The sequence below is a fragment of the Pyrus communis genome, chromosome 10 (assembly GCF_963583255.1).
Source record: "Pyrus communis chromosome 10, drPyrComm1.1, whole genome shotgun sequence".
Lineage (NCBI taxonomy): Eukaryota > Viridiplantae > Streptophyta > Magnoliopsida > Rosales > Rosaceae > Pyrus > Pyrus communis.
In genome coordinates, this window is record NC_084812.1 from 7,502,148 (window position 1) to 7,523,569 (window position 21,422).

The 21,422-nt window shown below is 37.1% G+C and overlaps 5 protein-coding genes across 11 annotated transcripts; 3 read left to right on the forward strand and 2 right to left on the reverse strand.

The window, feature by feature from the left end:
* Nucleotides 1-3,227: 3,227 nt before the first annotated feature.
* Nucleotides 3,228-4,997, reverse strand: LOC137747203 (thiosulfate sulfurtransferase 18-like). Of its 4 annotated transcripts, none has more exons than XM_068487266.1 (6): nt 4,838-4,997; nt 4,624-4,704; nt 4,085-4,164; nt 3,930-4,000; nt 3,767-3,820; nt 3,228-3,530 (listed from the first exon to the last, which is right to left on the reverse strand). In XM_068487266.1, exons 1-6 carry the CDS (start codon nt 4,852-4,854, stop codon nt 3,363-3,365), a joined length of 471 nt encoding a protein of 156 aa, XP_068343367.1. In that variant the 5' UTR covers nt 4,855-4,997; the 3' UTR covers nt 3,228-3,362. The 4 variants fall into 4 exon arrangements, with proteins under 4 accessions (XP_068343367.1, XP_068343366.1, XP_068343364.1 ...); XM_068487265.1 differs by lacking the exon at nt 4,838-4,997 and adding an exon at nt 4,248-4,437 and having other exon boundaries at nt 4,624-4,755; XM_068487263.1 differs by having other exon boundaries at nt 3,228-3,521; nt 4,624-4,919.
* Nucleotides 4,998-5,722: 725 nt separating this feature from the next.
* Nucleotides 5,723-8,719, reverse strand: LOC137747202 (receptor homology region, transmembrane domain- and RING domain-containing protein 1). Of its 2 annotated transcripts, none has more exons than XM_068487260.1 (7): nt 8,600-8,719; nt 8,324-8,474; nt 7,679-7,906; nt 7,126-7,527; nt 6,554-6,651; nt 6,366-6,427; nt 5,723-6,036 (listed from the first exon to the last, which is right to left on the reverse strand). In XM_068487260.1, exons 2-6 carry the CDS (start codon nt 8,442-8,444, stop codon nt 6,398-6,400), a joined length of 879 nt encoding a protein of 292 aa, XP_068343361.1. In that variant the 5' UTR covers nt 8,445-8,474; nt 8,600-8,719; the 3' UTR covers nt 5,723-6,036; nt 6,366-6,397. The 2 variants fall into 2 exon arrangements, with proteins under 2 accessions (XP_068343361.1, XP_068343362.1); XM_068487261.1 differs by having other exon boundaries at nt 5,729-6,036; nt 6,374-6,427.
* A 3-nt stretch (nt 8,720-8,722) lies between these two features.
* LOC137747200 (rRNA (cytosine-C(5))-methyltransferase NOP2C-like) lies at nt 8,723-12,213 on the forward strand. 3 transcript variants are annotated; one of them, XM_068487257.1, is made up of 9 exons: nt 8,723-8,974; nt 9,593-9,737; nt 9,851-9,941; nt 10,215-10,412; nt 10,541-10,770; nt 10,956-11,087; nt 11,271-11,338; nt 11,432-11,493; nt 11,911-12,213. In XM_068487257.1, exons 1-9 carry the CDS (start codon nt 8,850-8,852, stop codon nt 12,042-12,044), a joined length of 1,185 nt encoding a protein of 394 aa, XP_068343358.1. In that variant the 5' UTR covers nt 8,723-8,849; the 3' UTR covers nt 12,045-12,213. The 3 variants fall into 3 exon arrangements, with proteins under 3 accessions (XP_068343358.1, XP_068343360.1, XP_068343359.1); XM_068487258.1 differs by having other exon boundaries at nt 8,816-8,974; nt 9,564-9,737; XM_068487259.1 differs by lacking the exons at nt 11,432-11,493; nt 11,911-12,213 and having other exon boundaries at nt 11,191-11,324.
* Nucleotides 12,214-13,504: 1,291 nt separating this feature from the next.
* On the forward strand, nt 13,505-18,279 carry LOC137747712 (oligopeptide transporter 7-like). The gene is made up of 6 exons (XM_068487873.1): nt 13,505-13,992; nt 14,089-14,665; nt 16,061-16,630; nt 16,831-17,086; nt 17,247-17,429; nt 17,511-18,279. The coding sequence occupies exons 1-6, from the start codon at nt 13,953-13,955 to the stop codon at nt 18,090-18,092; spliced, it is 2,208 nt and encodes a 735-aa protein (XP_068343974.1). The 5' UTR covers nt 13,505-13,952; the 3' UTR covers nt 18,093-18,279.
* Nucleotides 18,280-19,198: 919 nt separating this feature from the next.
* LOC137747199 (protein NUCLEAR FUSION DEFECTIVE 4-like) lies at nt 19,199-21,354 on the forward strand. Its single transcript, XM_068487256.1, has 3 exons — nt 19,199-19,531; nt 19,777-20,609; nt 20,901-21,354. The coding sequence occupies exons 1-3, from the start codon at nt 19,199-19,201 to the stop codon at nt 21,352-21,354; spliced, it is 1,620 nt and encodes a 539-aa protein (XP_068343357.1).
* Nucleotides 21,355-21,422: the final 68 nt, after the last annotated feature.

A 21,422-nucleotide genomic window follows, 5' to 3' on the forward strand; every position in this document is an offset into this window, starting at 1 on the left:
AGATGTTGGATAGGGTGCCGGGCTGTTTTTTTTCACTTGGTGCCGGTCCAAAATTTAAGGGCTGGAACTGCTCTAAGACTGAGAAGTGCACCAGCAGAAAATTTAAGGAAACATGCATGGATTATTGTCACGAAATTATTCACTGACCCCCTTTCAGCATGGTGTGTGGCCACAGAAATGGGCCCCACTAGCTGACACTAGCAGTTTGCATGTTTTGAAGTTGTCCTTTGACCACAGCATCTCTGGGGCTTTGAGCGTGTCTCTGTCTAGCATGTCGCATTAAATGCAAGTGATCATTTATCACAATGATAAATGAATTTAAACTTTTATGAGTGATTAATTTAACAAAATTTATTGTCTGATTAAAAAAATAATAAAAACATGTCACATTGATTAAGAAAATTAATAAAGCATATTGTTTAGGATCGTATTCTTTTGGTGCATTTTTCTACCCTTATATTTTATTTTAAATTAAAATAAAGTTAATTGATTGAAATATTAATCATAGTTGGTGTATAGGATATATGGCAGACTAAGGCATGATAAATGCACTTTATATTTTTTAGAGATTGCATGTTGAATATTGAATCTTGTAAGCGTCACTTCTCTGATTGTAAATTGGTTTTGGGTTGAATATTTATATTTTAATATAGTGTCATAGTGGAAAGCTGTAACATGTAAGATGACATGTTAAGAATACTCTATGTTAAGTAATAAAAGTTTGGCGTGATAGTCTGAAAATAACCCGCACATCTCTACACATTAGTTTTGAATTGAATGCCAACATTACAAGAACAATGTTATTTGAATACATAAAACTAACACGCTTGCTGAGACACTCACTTTTTTTAGAATTTAGAGTGGCAACTTATTTGTTAATTTTGGGTGTGTAACTATAATAACTGTGGTATGTCTAGTATCTGCCATGGTTGTTGAGAAGATTATAACAATCAATACCGTATGGGAAGCGATTTCATGGATCTTATATAATATAAGAGAAATGCTAAGAAGACTATCTCAAAATTGAACTCTTTGCCCCTATCATTTTAGTTCCGGTTCCTAGTCAACTCAATTATTAGATTGAAATCTTATTGTTTTTTATTTTTTGATTAAAATCCTTTGACTTTGTACACTTCAGCATTTTAATATTATTATATTTCCATATAATATTTTTGAAATCTTAAATAAAAAACTGTAATTTAAAATATTGATTGCAGTCCAACATTTAAGGGATTTAAATCCAAGAATTTATGTAATTCAAAATCCTAGTATTATGAGATTCAATCAATCAATCAAGTCTAAAAGAGATTTAAAATTTTATAAATTCAAAAATTTATGGGATCATATATGTACAAATCTCACGAATTATGAGACTTAAAAAAAACAATTCATACAATAAAAATTCATGCACACTGCACATATTTTTGTGAATTTTATTGAGTAGCATTAAGGGAAATAATGTACCCCATGAATTCATACATACAAAAGCAATGTACCCACGAACTTAGACCAAAAATAATGTATGTATCCATACATTAATAGCATATGGGTACATACCGAATTTACAAGAAAACTCATAGGTATATTTAAAAACTCAAGGAAAAGAATGTACATCATACCACATTGTTTTATAAACATGCACATGTGGGTACATAAAATGCAGCAACCTTAAAAACCATTTTACATAATATTCTCCAAAAACTTTGTACCCATATATTTATGTAAAACGAATTTGAACCAACCAAAACATATTATAGCAATAGATATATTACAACGAAACATGTAGATTAAAAATGTACCCATGGATATAAGTGTAGCCAACAAGACATTGAATAATCAAGACTAATATATAATAATAAAAGCAAAAAAAATATAAAGAATAAAAGAAGATGACTTCAGAATGGTACAATTTTCACATAGCCTACTCACTCTACAATCTCTGCATGTTTGAATCAACCAGATTCCTTGAGAAAGCGATGCCTGCATTGCCTTGCCTATGCCACACAAATCTCACAAGCCGATAAAACCATTGATGCTAATTTGTATTTTAATCACAATAGGTTTATCAACATATATCCATTGGATCAATTCAAGAATGGAGAAAAAATGGAGAAAATTGGGTTTGGGGTGTTGTGGATTCCGGATGTGCATAAGGGAAGAAGAATAATGGAGGAGTTCAAATGGATTTTCCTTGTTTTAAACTTACTCATATAGTTTATTTTGCCTTAAATGCAGAAGCGGATGAGATTTCATTTATGATGATATGTAAATACTAAAATGATGACATGGATTAAGTCAAAGGACCTTGATCTAAAATAGAAAAACAATAAGGTTTCAATCAATGTAATATGAAACATAGGATTGGAACCTAATTTTTTCTAATTTTTTATTATGTTGGCACGATAATTGTGCAAAAAACATGAGGTGGCGGATAGTCCATGGAAAGTCTCAATTTTGAGAGTCTCCTTAGTATCTCTCGTAAATAAAAGCCCAGAAACTCCTACATGTATTATAACACGTTAAGTACTTGAAAATTTTTGTCTTTCATTAGGAGAAATTTTTCAAAGTATCCGGGGTTTTCAAACGGTTATAATATGAGTGGAGGGACATGGAAACATATATTATTTCCTCCATTTGTATTATGACTTATGAAGTAGCTTTGAAAACTGGACACTTGGAAAAATCTCTTATTGGTTAGACGGCTCAATTAAAATTGTGGGATATTGAATTCAATTACAAATGTATATCAAATAACGAAAATTTTATTATGCTCTGAGAATTCTTACTTCATTAAAACTAATTGTAGTTGGAGTCAACATAATGTTTTTTTTATGGTAAAGATCACGAAATGTCCTCACACCCGAAGGGTGAGACTAATCTCCACTCGAAATTCGGCTTGCCTCCGGCCATAAAGTGCTCTTAGCTGGTTTCAAACCCCTACCAAAATAGTACCAAATAATCTGCCAACTGAAGGTGGCAATTTGCCAATCGCACCACACCTTGTGGTTGAGTCAACAGAATGTTTGCATACTTGTGAATTCATACCTTTGGTTGAGTCAACAGAATGTTTGAATACTTGTGAATTCACACCTTTAATCTAGTAAGGCTGAATTCAATCTAATAGTGGCCAGTTCTGATATTTTAGAGGCTTTGATGTGTTATTTTCGAGTTTAAATAATTTAAATAAGGCCGCTTGAAAAAGAGGATGAAAGTCGAATTCTTCTCGATATTTGCAATTACGTAACCAAGATTTTATTCCCCTTCCTCATACTTGGGAAGTGATACATTCTTAAATATCATCCACTATATATATACACAGAAATTCAGATTCCAGATACAGATGTTGCTTGCCATGTAAGAAACTAGAGCTCTTCTTCTGCTTTCTTCTGCTGGTCTACATCTTCTGCCTTTTTCGGTTGCACAACATCTTCTGGCTTTTTCCGGTCAGCGTATTCCAGCTTAGTAACCGGAAAATCATGCTCGACCCAAGCGAGATAGCCTCCTCCCATGTTGCTCACATTCTTGAAACCCTATCATTTCATTGACAATCTTCTAAGAATTTGATAGAAATGAAAGAACAAAGATGAGCACAGTGAAAGGTGGGAGTATATGCACAAATAAAATCGGTTTCAAACTTCTAATAAAAGATAAACTAAAGGGACAATAAACCGTGGTTTTAATTCTGATTAAACATCTGTAATCGGTTCTATTTGTACGTATTTCAATAAAATATGCAAAAAATCGATACGGATTTGAGAATACTTACAGCAGCCAGAAGATCAGCAGTTGCATAAAGGGATCTAACACCACTTTGACAACCCTGTAAATATAATTATTTCACATTCAGAAATTTACCAGTAAATATATGCTCTTGATTCTTAATAAAAAGCTACAAGATAACATATGAAAGTAAACAGTAAGAAAATTACCACAACAATAAGGTCATCTTTGTTGCAAGCAGATGAAACCTCTTCCAAAAACTGGGGATTTTTCACCATACCTGAGGTAGAAGAACACATGAAATTGACGGTAAATAAAATCAAAACTAGTGAAAACGCTAATAACTAACAGAAGTTACAGCCACCTTTAGGTGTATTGAACATGTAAGGAATGTTCATAATCTTCTTTGTATCCACATGCCCTTTCTTGTACTCCTCCTCCGTCCTATTATAAATACCAATAATTAAACACCCCATTGAAAAATTATCATTTCGTACTACGGTCTAGTGATATTTTTCTTTACTTACTTGTAAATAAGAGATCTTAGGTTCGATTCTCGCCAAAGACGAGTTTGTACCACATCATTACTAACCAATTGTGAGGCTAAACCCATCCCCACTCCCTTAATACCCATTGAAAAGTTTGAAACCTAGGGCTGTTTGTGATTGCTTGTGTAGAAAACCCTTCTACTTATAAGCGCTTATACCATAAGTGATCCTGAAAAAACAATTGGAAGTACTTATAGAGAAGGCGCTCATATGACCCCGAAAACACTTCTAATTTTCTGGTCGTCAGAACGCTTTTAACTCTTCTAGAACAGTCCATAACAGGCCGTTGCCCTCGTAAAGTTCCCTAATTTGAGAAAGAATAAGGAAAAATGAAATGGGAAAGAGAGCTCTTTACCTAACTTCCAAAAAACCATAGCCAGATTCGAGCAGATGTTTTGCTTCTTGAACATCAACGGTGACAACCTCTGATTCCGAGCTACAGCATAACAGAACAACGATATAAACAAACCCAGAAAGCAACCCGGCAATCCAAAAATAACCCATATCACAATTTGCAATACAGAACTCAAGAAAATAATTTTCTGAAAATTTGGATAGAAAAAGGCCACCTTCCAATAGAACCCATGAGGAAGAACTGGTGTTATATAAGTAGCTCTGGTTTTTGTGAGATCTGTTGGCTGTTTGGTTGATTTTCCGGGAAAAACCAGCTGAGGATGGAAAAGGTGGGCTGAGGAACCTTACTGCTGCTGCGGTGTTTCGTTTTTCTGTGGGGAAGACCGGAACAGTTCCTTATATATGGGGAGCTAAAGCTACTTGCAGTTTCAATCATGGGGCCACATAATATCGTGCCACCTAATGAGAACCCACCTTTGATGTGAACTTCAACCAAATCCATAGCATATGTTATGACTTTATAAGAAATTCTCTGCGGAGGACCTCCGTCGTTTCTTAAAGAGAAATTAAATTCTAAAATCTAATAGAAGATTAGTCAAATGAAATCCGGGTTTGAAAAATTGTTACAGCATTACACTTTCCTACTAGTCACATTCAAAGTGTCCAAAAACGTTTTTTTTTATGTTTTTAATGAGTTATTTCTGTATGTGTGATTTGCATAAATTATTTTTTCTTCGAACTTGCAATTATTTGTAATATAATTATACAATCATTCAACCAACACGTCGGAGAACCTTTAATATTTTAATGTGACTTGATTAATAATTTAATAGTATAACAATGGATTTGGACTTTGTGGAATCCATATCCATCAAAATCCACTAATCAATCTCTTGATAGGGCAAATTGCTCAAAATGCTATTTTATTTAAGTAGATCTTGAATTAATATTTCTAAACTCTTGGATTACATGCTTTGTATTGTATCGAAGCCGACTAACATACTAGATACCTTTACACCTAAATATTATATATATCTAAATATATAAATATATATATATATATCTAAATATGTAAATATATATCTAAATATATAAATCTATATATATATATATATATATATATATATATTTGAGACGGATTCGTGACACCACCTGAGCTTCATGCAACATATGCGGCAGATTGCAGAGGGTCATCAAATTTGTGGTGATTCATATGAACGGATCTGCGTCGAGAGCGCAGGTTTATTCAAGTTGCGTTCAAGATGTACGCTTTCACGGAAACATTAAGCAGCAGCTGTTACTGATATTTCCATGGCAGTGTAGACAAATATCATCCTTATGTCTCTTTAATCCACGCAATGGAACACATTCGAGTGGCGTTTGTATGGATGTCCACAAAAAACAAGGAGCAACCCTGAAAAGAAACAAGACACAATGTTGGATGTGACAATGGTGATGACAGAAGAAGCCTCATGGTTGCTAGAAAGTAGGAACGCGCCTTAGGCGTGGATTACAACTGAAAAGCATTTGGAAACCAAAAGGGATTGCTGTCACTTTTATAAGTCAAATGATAGAGATTTGTAAAATGATTTGGCTTTGATTTGCATCAAAATGGCCGACGCAACGGTCCAAATGCCAACAGAGTCACTCTATCAAAGGACCTCAACATGTCCAGCGAATCTCGTCCATAAAAAGGTTATTCATCCTTTTGTTGGAGTACGAGGGAAAAACTTTCAAACTAACCTCAATACCTTGGGAGTCATATTTTCCATTCGCTAATTGTATAACCAGGTTTTTCTCTTGATCTGCAAGAAGAAATAACCAAATTTTCAGTATATAATAAAAGTAACCCCACAACCTGAACAATTCGAACACTAAAAAAGAATCATCCATCAAACACTAAATAGCGAGGACGGGCCCAATTCTCTTACCTCAGCATTCGCAATTTTCTTTCTTATATCGTTCTTGCACACAGGGCAGTTTCTCCCCCATTTTTTCAGCCATGAATCCACACAGCTTGAATGAAATTCTGCAAGTAGCTCTCAAGCTGATTAACAGATATCAACAGACTTCGAATGACAAGGTGAGGAATTAGATGTAAACTACAACTAACCTTTCGATTAAGGCCAAAGTCAATTGCCTAATATGATGATGGGCATTTCATGTCCCTAACCCTATAAGTTTATGACCAACATTAGGATTTAACAGCATGGCGATAATAGCAGCTTCTCCAAGTTCTTTCTTCTTAGACTGGACACATGTTCTAATACTTATGATGAGAACTTGCACATGTCCACAGTACGAAAGTTCAGCACGTTACAAACCCAAGTTCTTCTACAATGTAATTTATGACCAGTTGAAAGTCTTCTGTGGTATCATCAAGATAGGAGGCAAACATCTACTATGACATCCAAAAGTAACATTTGTGGTTTGATGGAACTGACATCGCAACTATGACGAAAATACAAGGAATATTAACGTGAGGGAACATCTTATAACTTACCATGTTGGCAGGGGAGAACTTTAAGAATTTCGGAATCTTTGTAATTCTCAAGGCAGATGGCACAAGTTTCTTCAGTGTGGCATTCATCCAAACCAGCAGAACTGAATGTGAAGCAAGGTAGAGCATCCACAATCTTGGTATCCGCACTTTTAGGAAGTTGGTTTCTTCCTTGGGAGTAGGGCAAGCCCCAGTTTCTCTGAGCACAGATGGCAATCACAAGGAGACCTAATACAGTTAGAAATGAGATGAAAGATACAGCGAACACCGACCAGGCCTTTTCATTTGGTAATACGAAGATGCAGCATTCCCCTTCTTCCCCACGAGCACGTTCCTTTAGCATTTCACCAGATGCTTTGGAAACAAATACGGCACGAATTGTGACATTCTTGCTGTTTATCGTCACTGATAAAAGAGGACAGAAATCATTATAAATTATAACAGCTCAACGTAGACTCAATACAATCTTCAACAACATAAGAGGAGCCCAAAATGAAATCGATCACCACAAATATAACAGAAGTAAACAGAAATTTCAAGGGACGTGGTGACTCACTGTGAACCAATTTTTCTCTTCTATTATCATAAACAATCACAGCACGAAATCCAGCATTTTGAGCGTGTTGCACTTTATCCTCAAAAGTACATTCACCTCTTTCTACTAAAGCAAACCTTGTTATATCAGTTTCATTTGATCGAAAACCATAGCGCAGAGGCAAGCAGGCATCCAAAGGGTCTGCTACAAGCAAAGCTCCACATATTTCAGAGCCATCGACAGCAACAGCTATCACAATATTCAGATTTCAATGATTAGTAAAAGTACTTAGTCTAAAACTAAAAGTGATCATCCAAATATAATCTTGTTCAAGGGCATTTGAATTGAACCCATTTCGAACATATTTGATTTGAGTTGAACCCATTTCGACTTTTTACGTTAAGTAAGGGGTCGTTTGATAACCATTTCAGTTTTTGGTATTTGGTTTGGTTTTGATTTTCACTTCTCATTTCTTTCCAAAAGAAAAATAAAAATTCGAAACGGTTATCAATGACTCCTTAGCTTAAGGAAAACCTGAAAATTTTCGAAACGTGTTCAACTAAAATCGAAAGCTGATGCTAACTGAAGAGACACAAGGAAGGAAATTCATTAGACTAGTTTTCCCACATTTTCTCAGCAACCAAACAGCAAAAGATGGAAAGTTACCATATTTGGCGGGAAGGTCGGAGATAAGAATTGCAGATGGTTGGAGAACAATGTTAGCTGAGCTAAGTTGGAGAAGCTGAAAATAAACAACCACAAAGAATCCCACTACGGCTTCCCTCATCTTCCTCTTTCTCTCTCAGATCCAAATTACCTAAATTAAACACAAAATTAACAAAAAAATAATCAAAATTTATTGAAATTCATGAATTCAAGCAATTAGTGACTAAATAAACCGAAAATCGAAAGCAGAAATTGAAAATAAATAAAGGGGCATACCGATTCAGCGAGCTTGTAAGATTAGCGAGACTGAAAAACCCCAGAAGCAGATGGAGAGCTGATAATTGCCAAGTTTCCAACTTTTCAACAGTATTTTTCTACTATATTCGGGTTATACGCTGTCGTTTAGGGTTTGACCTAAATCGCTGCGTTTTGATCAGTAACCATTAGCCGCCAGAGTTAAAAAGCTTCGGTTTTTAACACTGATTTGATTTTTCAGTTGCAGCTTTCGAATCTGTCTGCGAATTTCATGGAAGAAGAAGAAGCAGCAGCTTCGAAGCCGGCGCTGCCGGACGCCTTCCTCGATTTTCTGAAGGAGAACGGGCTGGACCCTTCGATTTATTACGAGAGCCAATCGACCCCACGTTACATAAGGTAAGGTCTGGTTTGGTACTGAGGTGATTCTGAAAAAAGTTGGTATAAAAAAAAGCTAGGAGTTGTTTTTGTGTTTGGTAAACATTCAGCTTCAGCTTTTTTTCACAGTTTTGGGTGAAAAAAAGCCAAAAACAAGAAGCTACAAAATCCAGCTTTGAAAAACTGGCTTTTTTTCACATCTGTCTTACATAAAAGTTTACTAAACACTATAATATTGCTTTTTTTTTTTTCAAAAGCACTTTTACAAAAAAGTTTACCAAACACTCTGCTGCTTTATTTCACAGCTGCTTATTTTCACAGCACAGCAAAAGCAGCTTTTTTTCAAAGCACAGCAATACCAAACCAACCCTAATTCTCTTTGTAAATTTATTATTCGGTAAATATACGTTAATAAAACTGGTTACGAACTTTTAATAAAACATTCAGTTACAAACGATATTAAATAGACAATAAATCGTGTGTGTATCGTTTTGGATTTTTTCATTGTATGTTTAGTGATTCGGTTCGATTTTTGATTAAAAGTTTGTAACTTTGTTGATTTGTGCATGTTTGCCCCTGCTGTTTTTTGCATGTGTTTTTGTAATGGAAGAATTGGGTTTTGTTTGTTATGATTGAAAGGCTGAAGCCCGGTTTCGAAGATCGAATCGAAGAGATTGAAGCTGAGATCAAGTGCAAGCTTGAAGAAGTGGAATGGTTGCCTGGATTTTATGCTCTTCCGCCGGATGTTCAGATTGCTAACTCAAATGCATACCGGGAGGGAAAGGTGAGGGGGGAAATTGAGCAGTTGGGTTTACTTTTCCTGGCAAGAAAGTCTCGATTTTTGCGATTTTTTATTGCAAGATTATGAGTTTGTGTTTGTTGGATTTTGGGTTTTAGATATATGGAATTGACGCGGCGTCCGGTGCTGCTGTTACAGCATTGAGTATCTCAGCTGGAGATCATGTTCTTGACCTTTGTGCTGCTCCTGGTAAGTTGTTTTCTTGTTTCTGTTTGTTACTATCGTAGATTGCGTCGAATGGGAGTAAATTGATTTCGTAAAATGCAATGCTTAATGTGTAACGATGTGTAAACTTATCAGCTCTTTACACCAGTTTATGATTACGAGTAAACGCAACTAAATCCGTGTGAGATGTATTTGACAATGTTCATATGCGAAATCTGATTCAGTTGTTACAATGATGACTCTTATTTTTTGCAAATGGCTCACCTTGCTTTCTTCTCGTGTATGTTCTATCTTCAGGTGCTAAGCTCTGTATGATATCGGATCTTCTTGGGGATTCGGGTTCTGTAACTGGTGTTGATGTTTCAAGCCATCGTTTAGCGGCCTGTAGGACAATGTTACAGAAATATGCATTGGGCAATCTCTGCCGACTATTTGTTGCTGATGGAACAACTTTTTCCCTCGTACCCACGAGAGTTCTTTCAGATCCAAAATCATGTAACTGATCTGAATCCTCATATACCTGAAGCTTCATATCTTATGTGAAAGAGTGAAAATCTTAAGAATACTATTTGCAAGCATGTTTCTGTTTTTAATATGTTATCATTCCATCTAGAATTATGCAGGTGAATCTATTTTGGAAGAAAATGTGACATTCAAGGAGTGGACATCTAGGAGACCATGGAAAGAAAGGAAAGAAGCAGCTAGGGTAAGAAAAAATGGTGCCGTTCGGTCAGGGAATCAACTTCCAGAGCTCATTTATTATGGCTACCACTCTGGTGTGGTTGGACTGACTAGAAGTGAATTGTACCAAACTTTTCGTGACAGCGAATATTTGAGCCGCGGCTATGACAAGGTAATACTGCATTTTGGTTCATTATTTAAACCCGCCTTTACAGGTCTCTTTACACTCTTTCTATTTCCGTATTTTTTTGGACGATCACTAACACCATTTCAATATCTTTTATGTTATCTCTTTGTCGTTTAACGTCATTTATAGTTTCATTGAAGTTTGCTAAGTTAAGCGGGATGTTTATTCAGGTACTAGTGGATGCAGAGTGCACTCATGATGGATCAATTAAACATGTCCAGAAATTCGAACAATGGGGATGGGAAACTCTTCAACGTCGTGTACTGGATGCAGAAAGAAGTGATAGCCTCACCGTGCTTCAGGTATCTGATTTCAGTTTCTCTCAAATGTATTTGCGAACTATGCTACTTCATATATGATTATTACTTCTCTATTCTAATTTTTCCCATGTGCATTTAATGGCAGAATTCTAGCTTCCTTGTGCATTGTCCCCTGTTATAAAAATGCTTAGTAAAGTGATGAAAATATGTGTATTTGGTTTGCAGTTGAAGCTCCTAACCAATGGTTTTCGATTGCTAAAATCTGGGGGGATTCTTGTTTATAGCACTTGCAGGTGCCTTCTGTTGTTTGCTCCTTTAACCTTTAGGACATTACGCATAAAGGATATCCGCTTGTATTTTGCTAATTTTCGTTTTCTGTTGATTAGTTTCACAGTTGCTCAGAATGAAGAAGTGGTAAAGCAGTTTCTTGAGGGAGATCCTTGTGCAGGTAAAGTCCTTTGTGCTTTGTAATATCATTAGTGATGGTTTAAGTAATTTACAGCCTGCAACTTATGGGTATGGTGACTGTATTAAACGATTAAGTATCATTTTACCTGTAGCAGAACGGCTAATCAAAATTAGTTTGCCTGACGTGATGGTTCAAGTACTTTGTTTTTTCGTTACATTTTTAATGTCATAAAGAAACCAGATAACAATAGCTAATCTAGACAAGCTCATAATCAGTTGTTAATCCCATACTATCTACATTACGAGCTGAAGTTGTTTCTACGACTTTTTCCTGCTCGAGTAGCTCTTGCATTTCTAGTTCGTACTCTATGAACAATTTATCATTACATCAGAGTATAATCATATCATTTTACACGCTTATATCCTTGTGGTTCATCGGTTCCTTCTTATTCCGCAGAGTTGCAGGCGATAGATGCTGCTGAAAATTGGCCGTGCAAGAACGGGCGAGTACCAAATACCCTGCGCTTCGATGCCGTGACTTCAAAAACGAGCGGACTGTTTGTCGCAAAGTTCTCGAAATTGACCATTTGATCAAGTTTTAGATGTACTGCATTTTCTTTTCGTTTCTTTGCACTGCTGAATAGTTCAGACAGCCATTGGGAGAGGATCACAATTACGACCAACATACATGCTGTATTCTTTATAATTCTTTCCACTGAAATCACACAAAAGCAGTGAACATTTCGTTCTAGCAAGGAAAATGGCATTTCAACTTTTCTTCCCCTCCTTTTTTTGGTAAATAAATGTGGCTCCATGCCCAACAAAGAGAAACTAAAGCAAAACATCATGAAATTGGTTCGAGGAACCATCCGATTTCAGTTTTAGGTGAAAAAAAACTGGAAACGTGAAATAGTAGAAATAAGCTTATTCTCATAGCACAGCTCAAGCAGTTTTTTTTTTTTTTTTTTCAAAGTACAGCAATACCAAAACAGCCAACTATCAATCTTCTTGAAAAAAAAAAAAAAAAAAAAGGCAAAACATCATGAGATCTAGAGATTCCATCAACGTCTGACACAAATATATTATGACAACATGCAAGAGCTTGATCAAAATAAACTGGACCAAGAGAATACGACAAACTTAAGTTAGCTAGTTCATTAGTCACAAAACTCATTTCTTTTTATGCAATTAAAATTTTTGTTGATGTATTTTTCCCGGATAGTGTAGAAGAACCATAAAAAATCGGTCAGGCTTGTCAAGATACTACTAGATCCTACCAGACGATAATCGGTAAGGCTTTGTTATTTTACTAGTTTAAGACCTAAATGACAATTTTTTTTAACAGTGTAGACTACTCAATACGGAAAATGAATGATCATAATTGAATTAAAAAAAAAAAAATACACTCTATTTTTGCTTACTTGTCAATCTAATGGTTATAAAATTGGATTATCTAATAGTCCGGACTATTGAAGACTTACCTCCAAAACTATACGAAGCCAAAATGTAATGTTAATATTAACTTGATTGCTATTTGAGGATTAAAAATTAAAAGAAAACTAATGAAAATGACTTGAAAACTTTGAGTTTTAAGAATAAGGGTAAAATAAATGATAAAGTGAAATAATACATGATTGATTTTTTAGTGTAAAAATATAGTTTTTCGTTAAAGTAAACAGCATCGGAAACTTTTCGTTAAAGTTCCTTAAATCGAACCAAATTAGTTCAAGCCCATTCCTACTAGAAATTTTTAGTTGTAACGGGAACACGGATAGTATATCATATGTTTTTATACAAGTGTTGGAAATTTTTAATTTTTAATTTTTAATTTATTAACATTTTAACACATATAACCCATAATTTATATATAGATACGTGATATACCACCTCTCGCGTGATGGTCACATTGAAAAATTTCTTTATTTCTACCAATAATATTTGGAGGGCACGTTTAGATACATACACTGTATGCATTAATTAATATATAGAGACACGTAATGTACCACCTCGTATGACAGTCGTATTAAAAAAAATTTCGTTCCTACCAATAATGTTTGGAGGGCGCATTTAGATACGTACACTGCGTGCATTGATTAATATATAACAAGTGGAATGTACCACCCACCCCCACAAACAACTAATTAGTACGTGTTTATTTGTTATATAAACTAATAAAGACTGTATCTGAATCAGAAAATGTACTGCGCCGGAAATCTGTACAGATTCATCCGACGTAATTACATATGCATACTTCAGTATCCAAAACCAACACGCTGTCGTTTTATTACGTTGCATCATTAGCAAGCCTCCAAAAAGCTTCAGGACAAACTCGTCGGTAAATCCAGGTCACCGCTGACGTCTCTCAAGAATTGCTAGTCAAACCCAGAATATCGCTACGCAGACCCACACACAAGCTCCGATCAAAAGGCCTCGAATCCTTGTTTTTCGGAAACCAAGACGTCCACGTTTCATATTCTCCTTTAGCGCTCGGAGGAGCAGATGACCGGCAGCAGCGGCCACGAAATCGCAGCTCCCCTTAGTAAGCAAACACTCAAATTACAAGTTTCTCCTTCTTTTTTCGCCAAATTTACATTTCTAATTCCACTAATTTCGCTGCATTTGGTTATCGCTGCAGTTCCGAAGACTCAATACGATGCCTCCGCCTCATCTCCGCCGCCGGCGGACGAGAACTCTCCGATCGAGCAAGTCGCCCTTACCGTTCCGGTCACCGACGATCCCTCCCTCCCGACCGTCACGTTCCGGACGTGGACGCTCGGCGCCCTCGCGTGCGTTCTACTCTCCTTCCTCAACCAGTTCTTCTGGTACCGCCGCGAGCCCCTCTCGCTCACCTCGATCTCCGCTCAGATTGCGGTGGTCCCGCTCGGCCACCTCATGGCGTCGCTGATCACGGATCGAGTTTTCTTCAAGGGGCGAAAATGGGAATTCACGCTCAATCCGGGACCCTTCAATGTGAAGGAGCACGTGCTCATCACCATCTTCGCCAACTCCGGAGCTGGGAACGTCTACGCCATCCATATCGTGAGCGCGGTTAAGATCTTTTACAAGAAGAACCTGTCGTTTTTCGTCGCGCTGCTTGTCGTTTTGACTACTCAAGTGCTGGGGTTCGGGTGGGCCGGGCTGTTCCGGCGGTACTTGGTGGAGCCCGCCGCAATGTGGTGGCCTCAAAATCTCGTTCAGGTTTCGCTCTTCAGGTAAACTCGCCTGATTTCTTTATCCACGTGTCGTTTCATTAATGGCGCATGTAATTGTTGGTCTACGTAACCAACTTGCTTATTATTCATAGACATATTAATTCAATCGAATGAATTAAAGAATATCAATAATAAAAAATGAACTATATCGAAGATAAAAATGAATGTGTGAATAACAATATCCTATTCATAGTAGTATGCGTTGTCTTGGGTCTTTAGGGAGGGGTGTTTTCAATTAAGAGTTTATTCAATCAAGATCTTAAATGAATTTATGGAAGTGATGGGTATTAATCAAAATTTTAAAAGAGTTTATAAAACTCTATACAAATTTGAGTGTATTAATTCTTAATTTTGAAGTAGGTAATAAAACTCGTTATGTATTAAATTAGGATTTGATTTGAAGCATTTTAAAACTACATGATTTTAATAGATCTGAAGGGATTTTATAGTGTTTTTTAGGCTTTACGCATCTTAAGATTTTTAATAATTTCACCCAAAATTAACATAGAGTCTATGGAACACCATTAAACTCCATGAATTAAGAAATCCATTGAACTTCATGAATTTATAACTCTTTTAAAATCTTTTATAGTAGCTTAGGGTTTCCATGAATTTATAACTCTTGTATTTATTTATTTAATACAAGCTTAAACTGAAATGCATATGTCTTCATCCGCTCTATCCAATATATCCTTCGATTTCTAAAAAAGATTACTAATCCTTAACTTTTCGAGTAATCCTTCATTCACAGCTATGCTTCCGTCTATAATTAACAAGTGATTGTTAATTACCTTAGTTGTGATGATTGATACTAGAATTATCAAAACATGCTGGTTTAAGTAATTAGAGTAAAAATTACAATAGAAGTTACTATAGTAAGGAAAATGTACGGGCCGGAGTTTGCAACTTTAGTAGTTAAAAGCATTCACAAACGATATTTTGGGGAAGGGGGATTCAAAAGCGGAACTAAGGTGTAAAGAAGAATACTCATAACCAACTAAGCTACAAGCCTCTTGCTATGCTATCCTTCATTTTTATCTTAAGTAGTATTTTGAACACTCTGGCATATTAGCGGTCTCCATATACTACATATAATATGGTCACTTATTTTTTCTCAAGATGGGGCTTTTCTAGCATAATAGCATTACTTGTTAGGCATGCCCGGTAACGTTTTCAGAGAATATTTTCAGAAAATGGAATCGAGAAATTAAAGAACGTGCTTTTTCAAGATCCGAGAATGTGTAATTCTTGCTGCCTATTTTTCTTTGCAGTTGGTTTTTAGTGTAATACTATAAGACCATCAGTCTCTCACTTAAGTAGTATAAACGAGAATGTTGAGGAAGTCATGAATCATGATTGCTCTATGTGGTTTGTGTGCATGTTATGTATTTACAGGGCACTGCATGAGAAAGAAGAGAGGCCAAAGGGTGGATTAACAAGAAACCAGTTCTTCCTCATTGCCTTCACTTGCAGCTTCGCTTACTATGTCCTTCCCGGTTACTTATTCCCAATGCTAACTTCCCTTTCCTGGATCTGCTGGATTTTCCCTACTTCCATCCTGGCTCATCAGCTCGGTTCAGGACTGCACGGTCTTGGCATCGGTGCTATTGGCCTCGATTGGTCAAGTATATCCTCTTACCTCGGGAGCCCACTTGCCAGTCCGTGGTTTGCTACTGCCAATATTGCTGCTGGTTTTTTCCTTGTGATGTATGTCATTACTCCTGTGACTTATTGGCTCAATGTATATAATGCCAAAACTTTTCCCATATTCTCGGATGATCTGTTCACATCTACTGGCCAAAGCTACAACATATCAGCTATTATAGATTCCAACTTCCGCCTTGACATTAATGCATACGAGCGAGAGGGCCCCCTCTATATGAGCACCTTCTTTGCTATCTATTATGGCATCAATTTTGCCTGCCTTACTGCCACTATTGTTCATGTTCTCCTCTTTAATGGGAGGTAAGCGACACTTTTCACATTCAACTGCTGCTGTCTTTTCAATATTCTCTAAAGCAAATTTTCCGTAAGTTGTATTAGAATTCTTCACTTAAGCTCGGGTTCTGCATCAATATATGTGCAGTGATATCGATCCTATGGTGAAATAGCTTATATATTGTTATACATTTTGCTCACAAAGCCTTATTGTATCGAGCGTGCAGGGACATCTGGCAGCTAAGCAAGTCTGCCATCAACGAGAACAAGATGGATGTGCACACAAAGCTCATGAGAAAATACAAGCAAGTTCCTGGATGGTGGTTCATGTGCATCCTTTTGGCTAACATAACCGCAACCCTATTTACTTGCCATTATTACAATTATCAACTACAACTGCAATGGTGGGGTGTCTTGCTTGCTTGTGGTCTTGCCTTGTTTTTCACTCTTCCTATTGGAGTCATCAATGCCACAACAAATCAGGTGTAGTATCACGCTCCTCATATTCTGCTTTTTTTTGTTTTGAGTTAGGATGTTATTTACCTTTCTATCCACTTATGTCATCCAATATTTTGTCGCACACTTCTTTCTAGCTTTGCATTGTTATTTCTCTAGCATTAACAATCTTTTCATTTCCGAACAGGCGCCAGCATTGAATGTGATCACAGAGTACATCATCGGGTATCTGTATCCAGGATATCCAGTTGCCAACATATTGTTCAAAGTTTATGGATACATAAGCATGAAGCAGGCCATCGCATTCCTGGAAGACTTCAAGCTTGGGCACTACATGAAAATTCCTCCCAGAGCAATGTTCATGGCACAGGTTAGCATCCTGTGTTTTTCTCTTCTCAAACATGTTCGGAAACAAAAAATACTCACTAAGTTTCATCAAATTTCTTTTCAGGTAGTTGGTACTATTATAGCAGCGATTGTCCATCTAGGAACTGCCTGGTGGCTTATGAGCACAGTCCCAGACATATGTGATAGGGCGTTACTACCATCAGACAGTCCATGGACTTGCCCGGGCGACCATGTCTTCTACGATGCTTCTGTTATTTGGGGTCTTGTCGGGCCTCGCAGAATCTTTGGTAACCTTGGCCATTATTCCGCCATCAACTGGTTTTTCTTAGCTGGTGCTATAGCTCCTGTCCCAGTTTGGCTTGCTCACAAGGCCTTCCCAAGCAAACATTGGATTAAACTTATCACCATGCCGGTGCTCTTTGGGGCAACAGTTAACATGCCTCCGGCTACTGCTGTCAACTACACCAGCTGGATTCTCATTGGATTCGCATCAGGGTTTATCGCTTACAGGTATTATCGCGCCTTGTGGAGTCGCCACAACTACGTGCTATCTGGAGCTCTGGACGCCGGGTTAGCGTTTATGGGGGTACTTTTGTACTTGTGTCTGGGGATGGAACATGTTAGCTTGAAATGGTGGGGAAGCAGCCCAGATGGTTGTCCTTTGGCTTCTTCCTCAACAGCCTAATGAGTTATAGCTAAATCATGCCCCCTGCTGCAAGAAAAGTTGTAAGGTTTTTTTTTTTTTTTTTTTTTTAGAACAGAAAAGTTGTATGTTTGATATGCATAATTATGCGCTTAGGGTAGAACTGTAAATAACTTGTGTAATAACTATTGTTTATTGATTATTTGATAGCAAATATCAATTCATTTTTGCTAACCTATTATAAGGCTTAGGTTCGATTTTCGCCAAGGCGAATTTGAACCATATTATTGTTAATCCATTGTGAGGTTTAGTCCACTCCCCAACCCTCTTAGTGTAAATAATGTTGTTTGTTAAAAAAAAAAAAATTATTAATTCATTTTTTATTGCAAGCGATGGTTCTAATTTGAATAATAAGTTCTAAAGTAGATTCAGGCGAGGAAAAAGAAGGTACACATGTAAAATATTTTTTATCCCTACATTTAACAGACAATTAATAAAAAAAATTATTTTTGGATTAAAGTTGCTAACGGACTACATCATCAGAGTTTAAATCCTAATATTTTTTAGCACAAAGACTATCTCCCAATTATTTTATCACCATAAAGACCGTTTATCCGATTAGTCCTATCTAAAACTAAAATGAGATTGGTTTGGAAGTCCAAATACGTTTATCCGATTAGTCCTATCTAAATGAGATTGGTTTGGAAGTCCAAATACATTATTGCCACCTGGGTCAAATAAGGATTACAGAAAAAACAGGCGGTTTTGATCCAGGCGTTCACCTAGTTTATGTGATGGTTTTAGCTCTAATCTCTCCCGTGGATTTTGAAATGTCCTTTTTGTCCTCTCCATCCACTTGATGAATCCGACATTACATGATTAAATTTGGTATTATTTTATTTAATCATATATCATTAATATTAATCAGTCCCGGAATTGTAAAACCATGGACTAAAAACCCAAACAGATATGTTTAAACATTTGTTTTAGTTATTAATAATTTAATAAAGCTAAATAATGAAGGCAAAACAAAGTTATAAATAACTTCGTCAAGCAGAACCAGAATCCTCGGACAAAACTAACCAAAACAAACACATTTGGTCTGAAAAATCTAATCGGAGTTTTCTTTCCCTTGATTACTTTTAACCATGCTTTTTCCGTCGCGATTTCTCGCTTCCCCTGCCGGAAAATGGCTGGGATTTGTGACAGCCATTTGGGTTCAAGCCATCAGCGGCAACAACTACACATTTTCCAACTATTCTGGTGCCCTAAAATCTTTGATGGAACTCTCCCAGACTCAACTCAACAATCTATCCGTAGCTAAAGATGTTGGCAAGGCATTCGGGTTGTTATCCGGCCTTGCTTCCGATCGTTTGCCGACTTCCGCCATCCTCATTGTCGGAGCATTGGAGGGCCTCATTGGATATGGAGTTCAATGGCTGGTTGTTAGTCAGAGAATCAGCCCTCTTCCCTACTGGCAGGTATTTTCGTTTCGACATTTAGGTTTTATGTTCTCTTATCATGCAATATGTTACGTTATGTTGTCATACTATTAATTTCAATTTTATTGCGCAATCTGTCGTGTTTGCATTGTCAAATTGTCAATTTCAACATCTTAAACTCGAGATTGGTTATATGCAAGAACATTTACATTCATTTGAACTGCTTTTTATTTTCGTATATATTATTTACGGGATATTGAAATGATTTTCTACTCTGGCTGCAGATGTGCATATTTATGTGCATGGGAGGAAACAGTACAACATGGATGAACACAGCAGTGCTGGTGACATGCATGAGAAATTTCACGAAAAACCGCGGTCCGGTCTCAGGAATCCTCAAAGGGTATGTAGGGCTAAGCACAGCAATCTTCACAGATTTATGCACAGCTCTCTTCTCATCCAATCCCTCCAAATTTCTCTTCATGCTTGCCGTAGTCCCTGCTGTTATCTGCCTCATAGCTACCCTTTTCCTCAAGGAAACCCCGCCGGCTTCCACTCTACCGGAGATAAAACAAGAAGCCAAGTTCTTCCATGTCTTTGATTTAATTGCGGTTTTCGTAGCTATCTATCTCTTGGCCTTTGACATGTCTGGAAAGCACGGCCATGATCTCTCTTTGATATTTTCTGTTGGACTTCTTTTCCTGCTAGCTTTTCCCTTGTGTGTACCTATGTACACTTTGCTTTTCAAACCCAATTCTCATCACGATTTAGAACAAGAAATTAAGGAACCTTTGCTTGCTCAAGTCGGACCGATTGTGAAGCCAGAGATGCAGAACTCTAATGGTGCTGGCATTAAGGTGGATGATGTTGCGGTGAAGAGACAACCTTTGATTGGGGAAGACCATACCATTTTTGAAATGATAAAAACACTTGAGTTTTGGATACTTTTTGTGTCGTTTCTTTGTGGTGTAGGGACTGGAATGTGTGTCATGAACAACATGGCTCAAATGGGACTTGCTCTTGGCTACTATGACGTCTCCATTTTTGTGTCACTTACTAGCATTTGGGGGTTCTTTGGACGCATAGTCTCTGGCCTAGTCTCAGAATACTATATCGGGTATGTTCCTTCTAATTTTAAATCGTTATTAAAGTAACTGTTTCAATAATGTAAAGATAGTTTGATGTACTTAACTGGTACCGGATACCAATCTACAGTACCTAATACATTGTCGATATTATTAGCATAGTATCAACTATCAACTATCAACCACATAATAACAGTTTACCTAATACTATAGACTAGTAGCCATTACTAAACACGTTTTCCGTACTTATGTAATCAAGTTAAAGAGTAACATACTCGATTACGGTTCCGAAAATGTGCTAACCCTAATTTCACTATTTTCAGGAAATCAGCCACCCCTAGGCCACTTTGGAATGCAGCTTCCGAGATTCTAATGGCCCTCGGGTTCATATCCATGGCGTCGGCCTTGCCGGCTTCCTTCCATATCGGCTCGAGTCTAGTCGGAATGGGTTACGGAGTCCTCCTCACCATAACAGTTCCAGTTGCCTCGGAGCTATTTGGTCTCAAATACTATGGCCTCTTGTACAACATTCTCATCCTCAACCTTCCCTTGGGCTCCTTCCTCTTCTCTGGCTTGCTTGCTGGCATTGTCTACGATTCTCAAGCCACAGTTAGCCCTAGTGGAGGTGGGACCACTTGCGTTGGGTCCCACTGCTACATGCTTGTGTTTGTTGTGATGGCAGTTGCTTGCATGTTTGGGCTTGCAATGGACGTTTTGCTGGCGTTTAGGACAAAGCATGTTTATGCCAAGATTTGTGAGAGCAAGAAACCGCAGTAGCTTCAAACTCCCCTTTATTTTTTGTAAATGTTGATTTCGTTGTACAGATTTTGAACCCTCAATTTTTA

Excerpts from the sequence above, each read along its gene's own strand:
- LOC137747712 (XM_068487873.1), top strand. The coding sequence starts at position 13,953 with ATGACCGGCAGCAGCGGCCACGAAATCGCAGCTCCCCTTA. Across the intron at positions 13,993-14,088 it reads CGAAATCGCAGCTCCCCTTA|TTCCGAAGACTCAATACGAT; the intron begins GTAAGCAAACAC and ends TTATCGCTGCAG. Across the intron at positions 14,666-16,060 it reads GTTCAGGTTTCGCTCTTCAG|GGCACTGCATGAGAAAGAAG; the intron begins GTAAACTCGCCT and ends ATGTATTTACAG.
- LOC137747202 (XM_068487260.1), bottom strand. The coding sequence starts at position 8,444 with ATGAGGGAAGCCGTAGTGGGATTCTTTGTGGTTGTTTATTTTCAGCTT. Across the intron at positions 7,907-8,323 it reads CGACCTTCCCGCCAAATATG|CTGTTGCTGTCGATGGCTCT; the intron begins GTAACTTTCCAT and ends ATATTGTGATAG. Across the intron at positions 6,428-6,553 it reads AGAAAATTGCGAATGCTGAG|ATCAAGAGAAAAACCTGGTT; the intron begins GTAAGAGAATTG and ends TTCTTCTTGCAG.
- LOC137747203 (XM_068487262.1), bottom strand. The coding sequence starts at position 4,772 with ATGGGTTATTTTTGGATTGCCGGGTTGCTTTCTGGGTTTGTTTATATC. Across the intron at positions 4,165-4,623 it reads TATGGTTTTTTGGAAGTTAG|GACGGAGGAGGAGTACAAGA; the intron begins GTAAAGAGCTCT and ends TATTTATAATAG. Across the intron at positions 3,821-3,929 it reads AAGATGACCTTATTGTTGTG|GGTTGTCAAAGTGGTGTTAG; the intron begins GTAATTTTCTTA and ends TTATATTTACAG.
- LOC137747200 (XM_068487257.1), top strand. The coding sequence starts at position 8,850 with ATGGAAGAAGAAGAAGCAGCAGCTTCGAAGCCGGCGCTGCCGGACGCC. Across the intron at positions 10,413-10,540 it reads TCTTTCAGATCCAAAATCAT|GTGAATCTATTTTGGAAGAA; the intron begins GTAACTGATCTG and ends AGAATTATGCAG. Across the intron at positions 10,771-10,955 it reads TGAGCCGCGGCTATGACAAG|GTACTAGTGGATGCAGAGTG; the intron begins GTAATACTGCAT and ends ATGTTTATTCAG.
- LOC137747199 (XM_068487256.1), top strand. The coding sequence starts at position 19,199 with ATGCTTTTTCCGTCGCGATTTCTCGCTTCCCCTGCCGGAAAATGGCTG. Across the intron at positions 19,532-19,776 it reads GCCCTCTTCCCTACTGGCAG|ATGTGCATATTTATGTGCAT; the intron begins GTATTTTCGTTT and ends CTCTGGCTGCAG. Across the intron at positions 20,610-20,900 it reads GTCTCAGAATACTATATCGG|GAAATCAGCCACCCCTAGGC; the intron begins GTATGTTCCTTC and ends CACTATTTTCAG.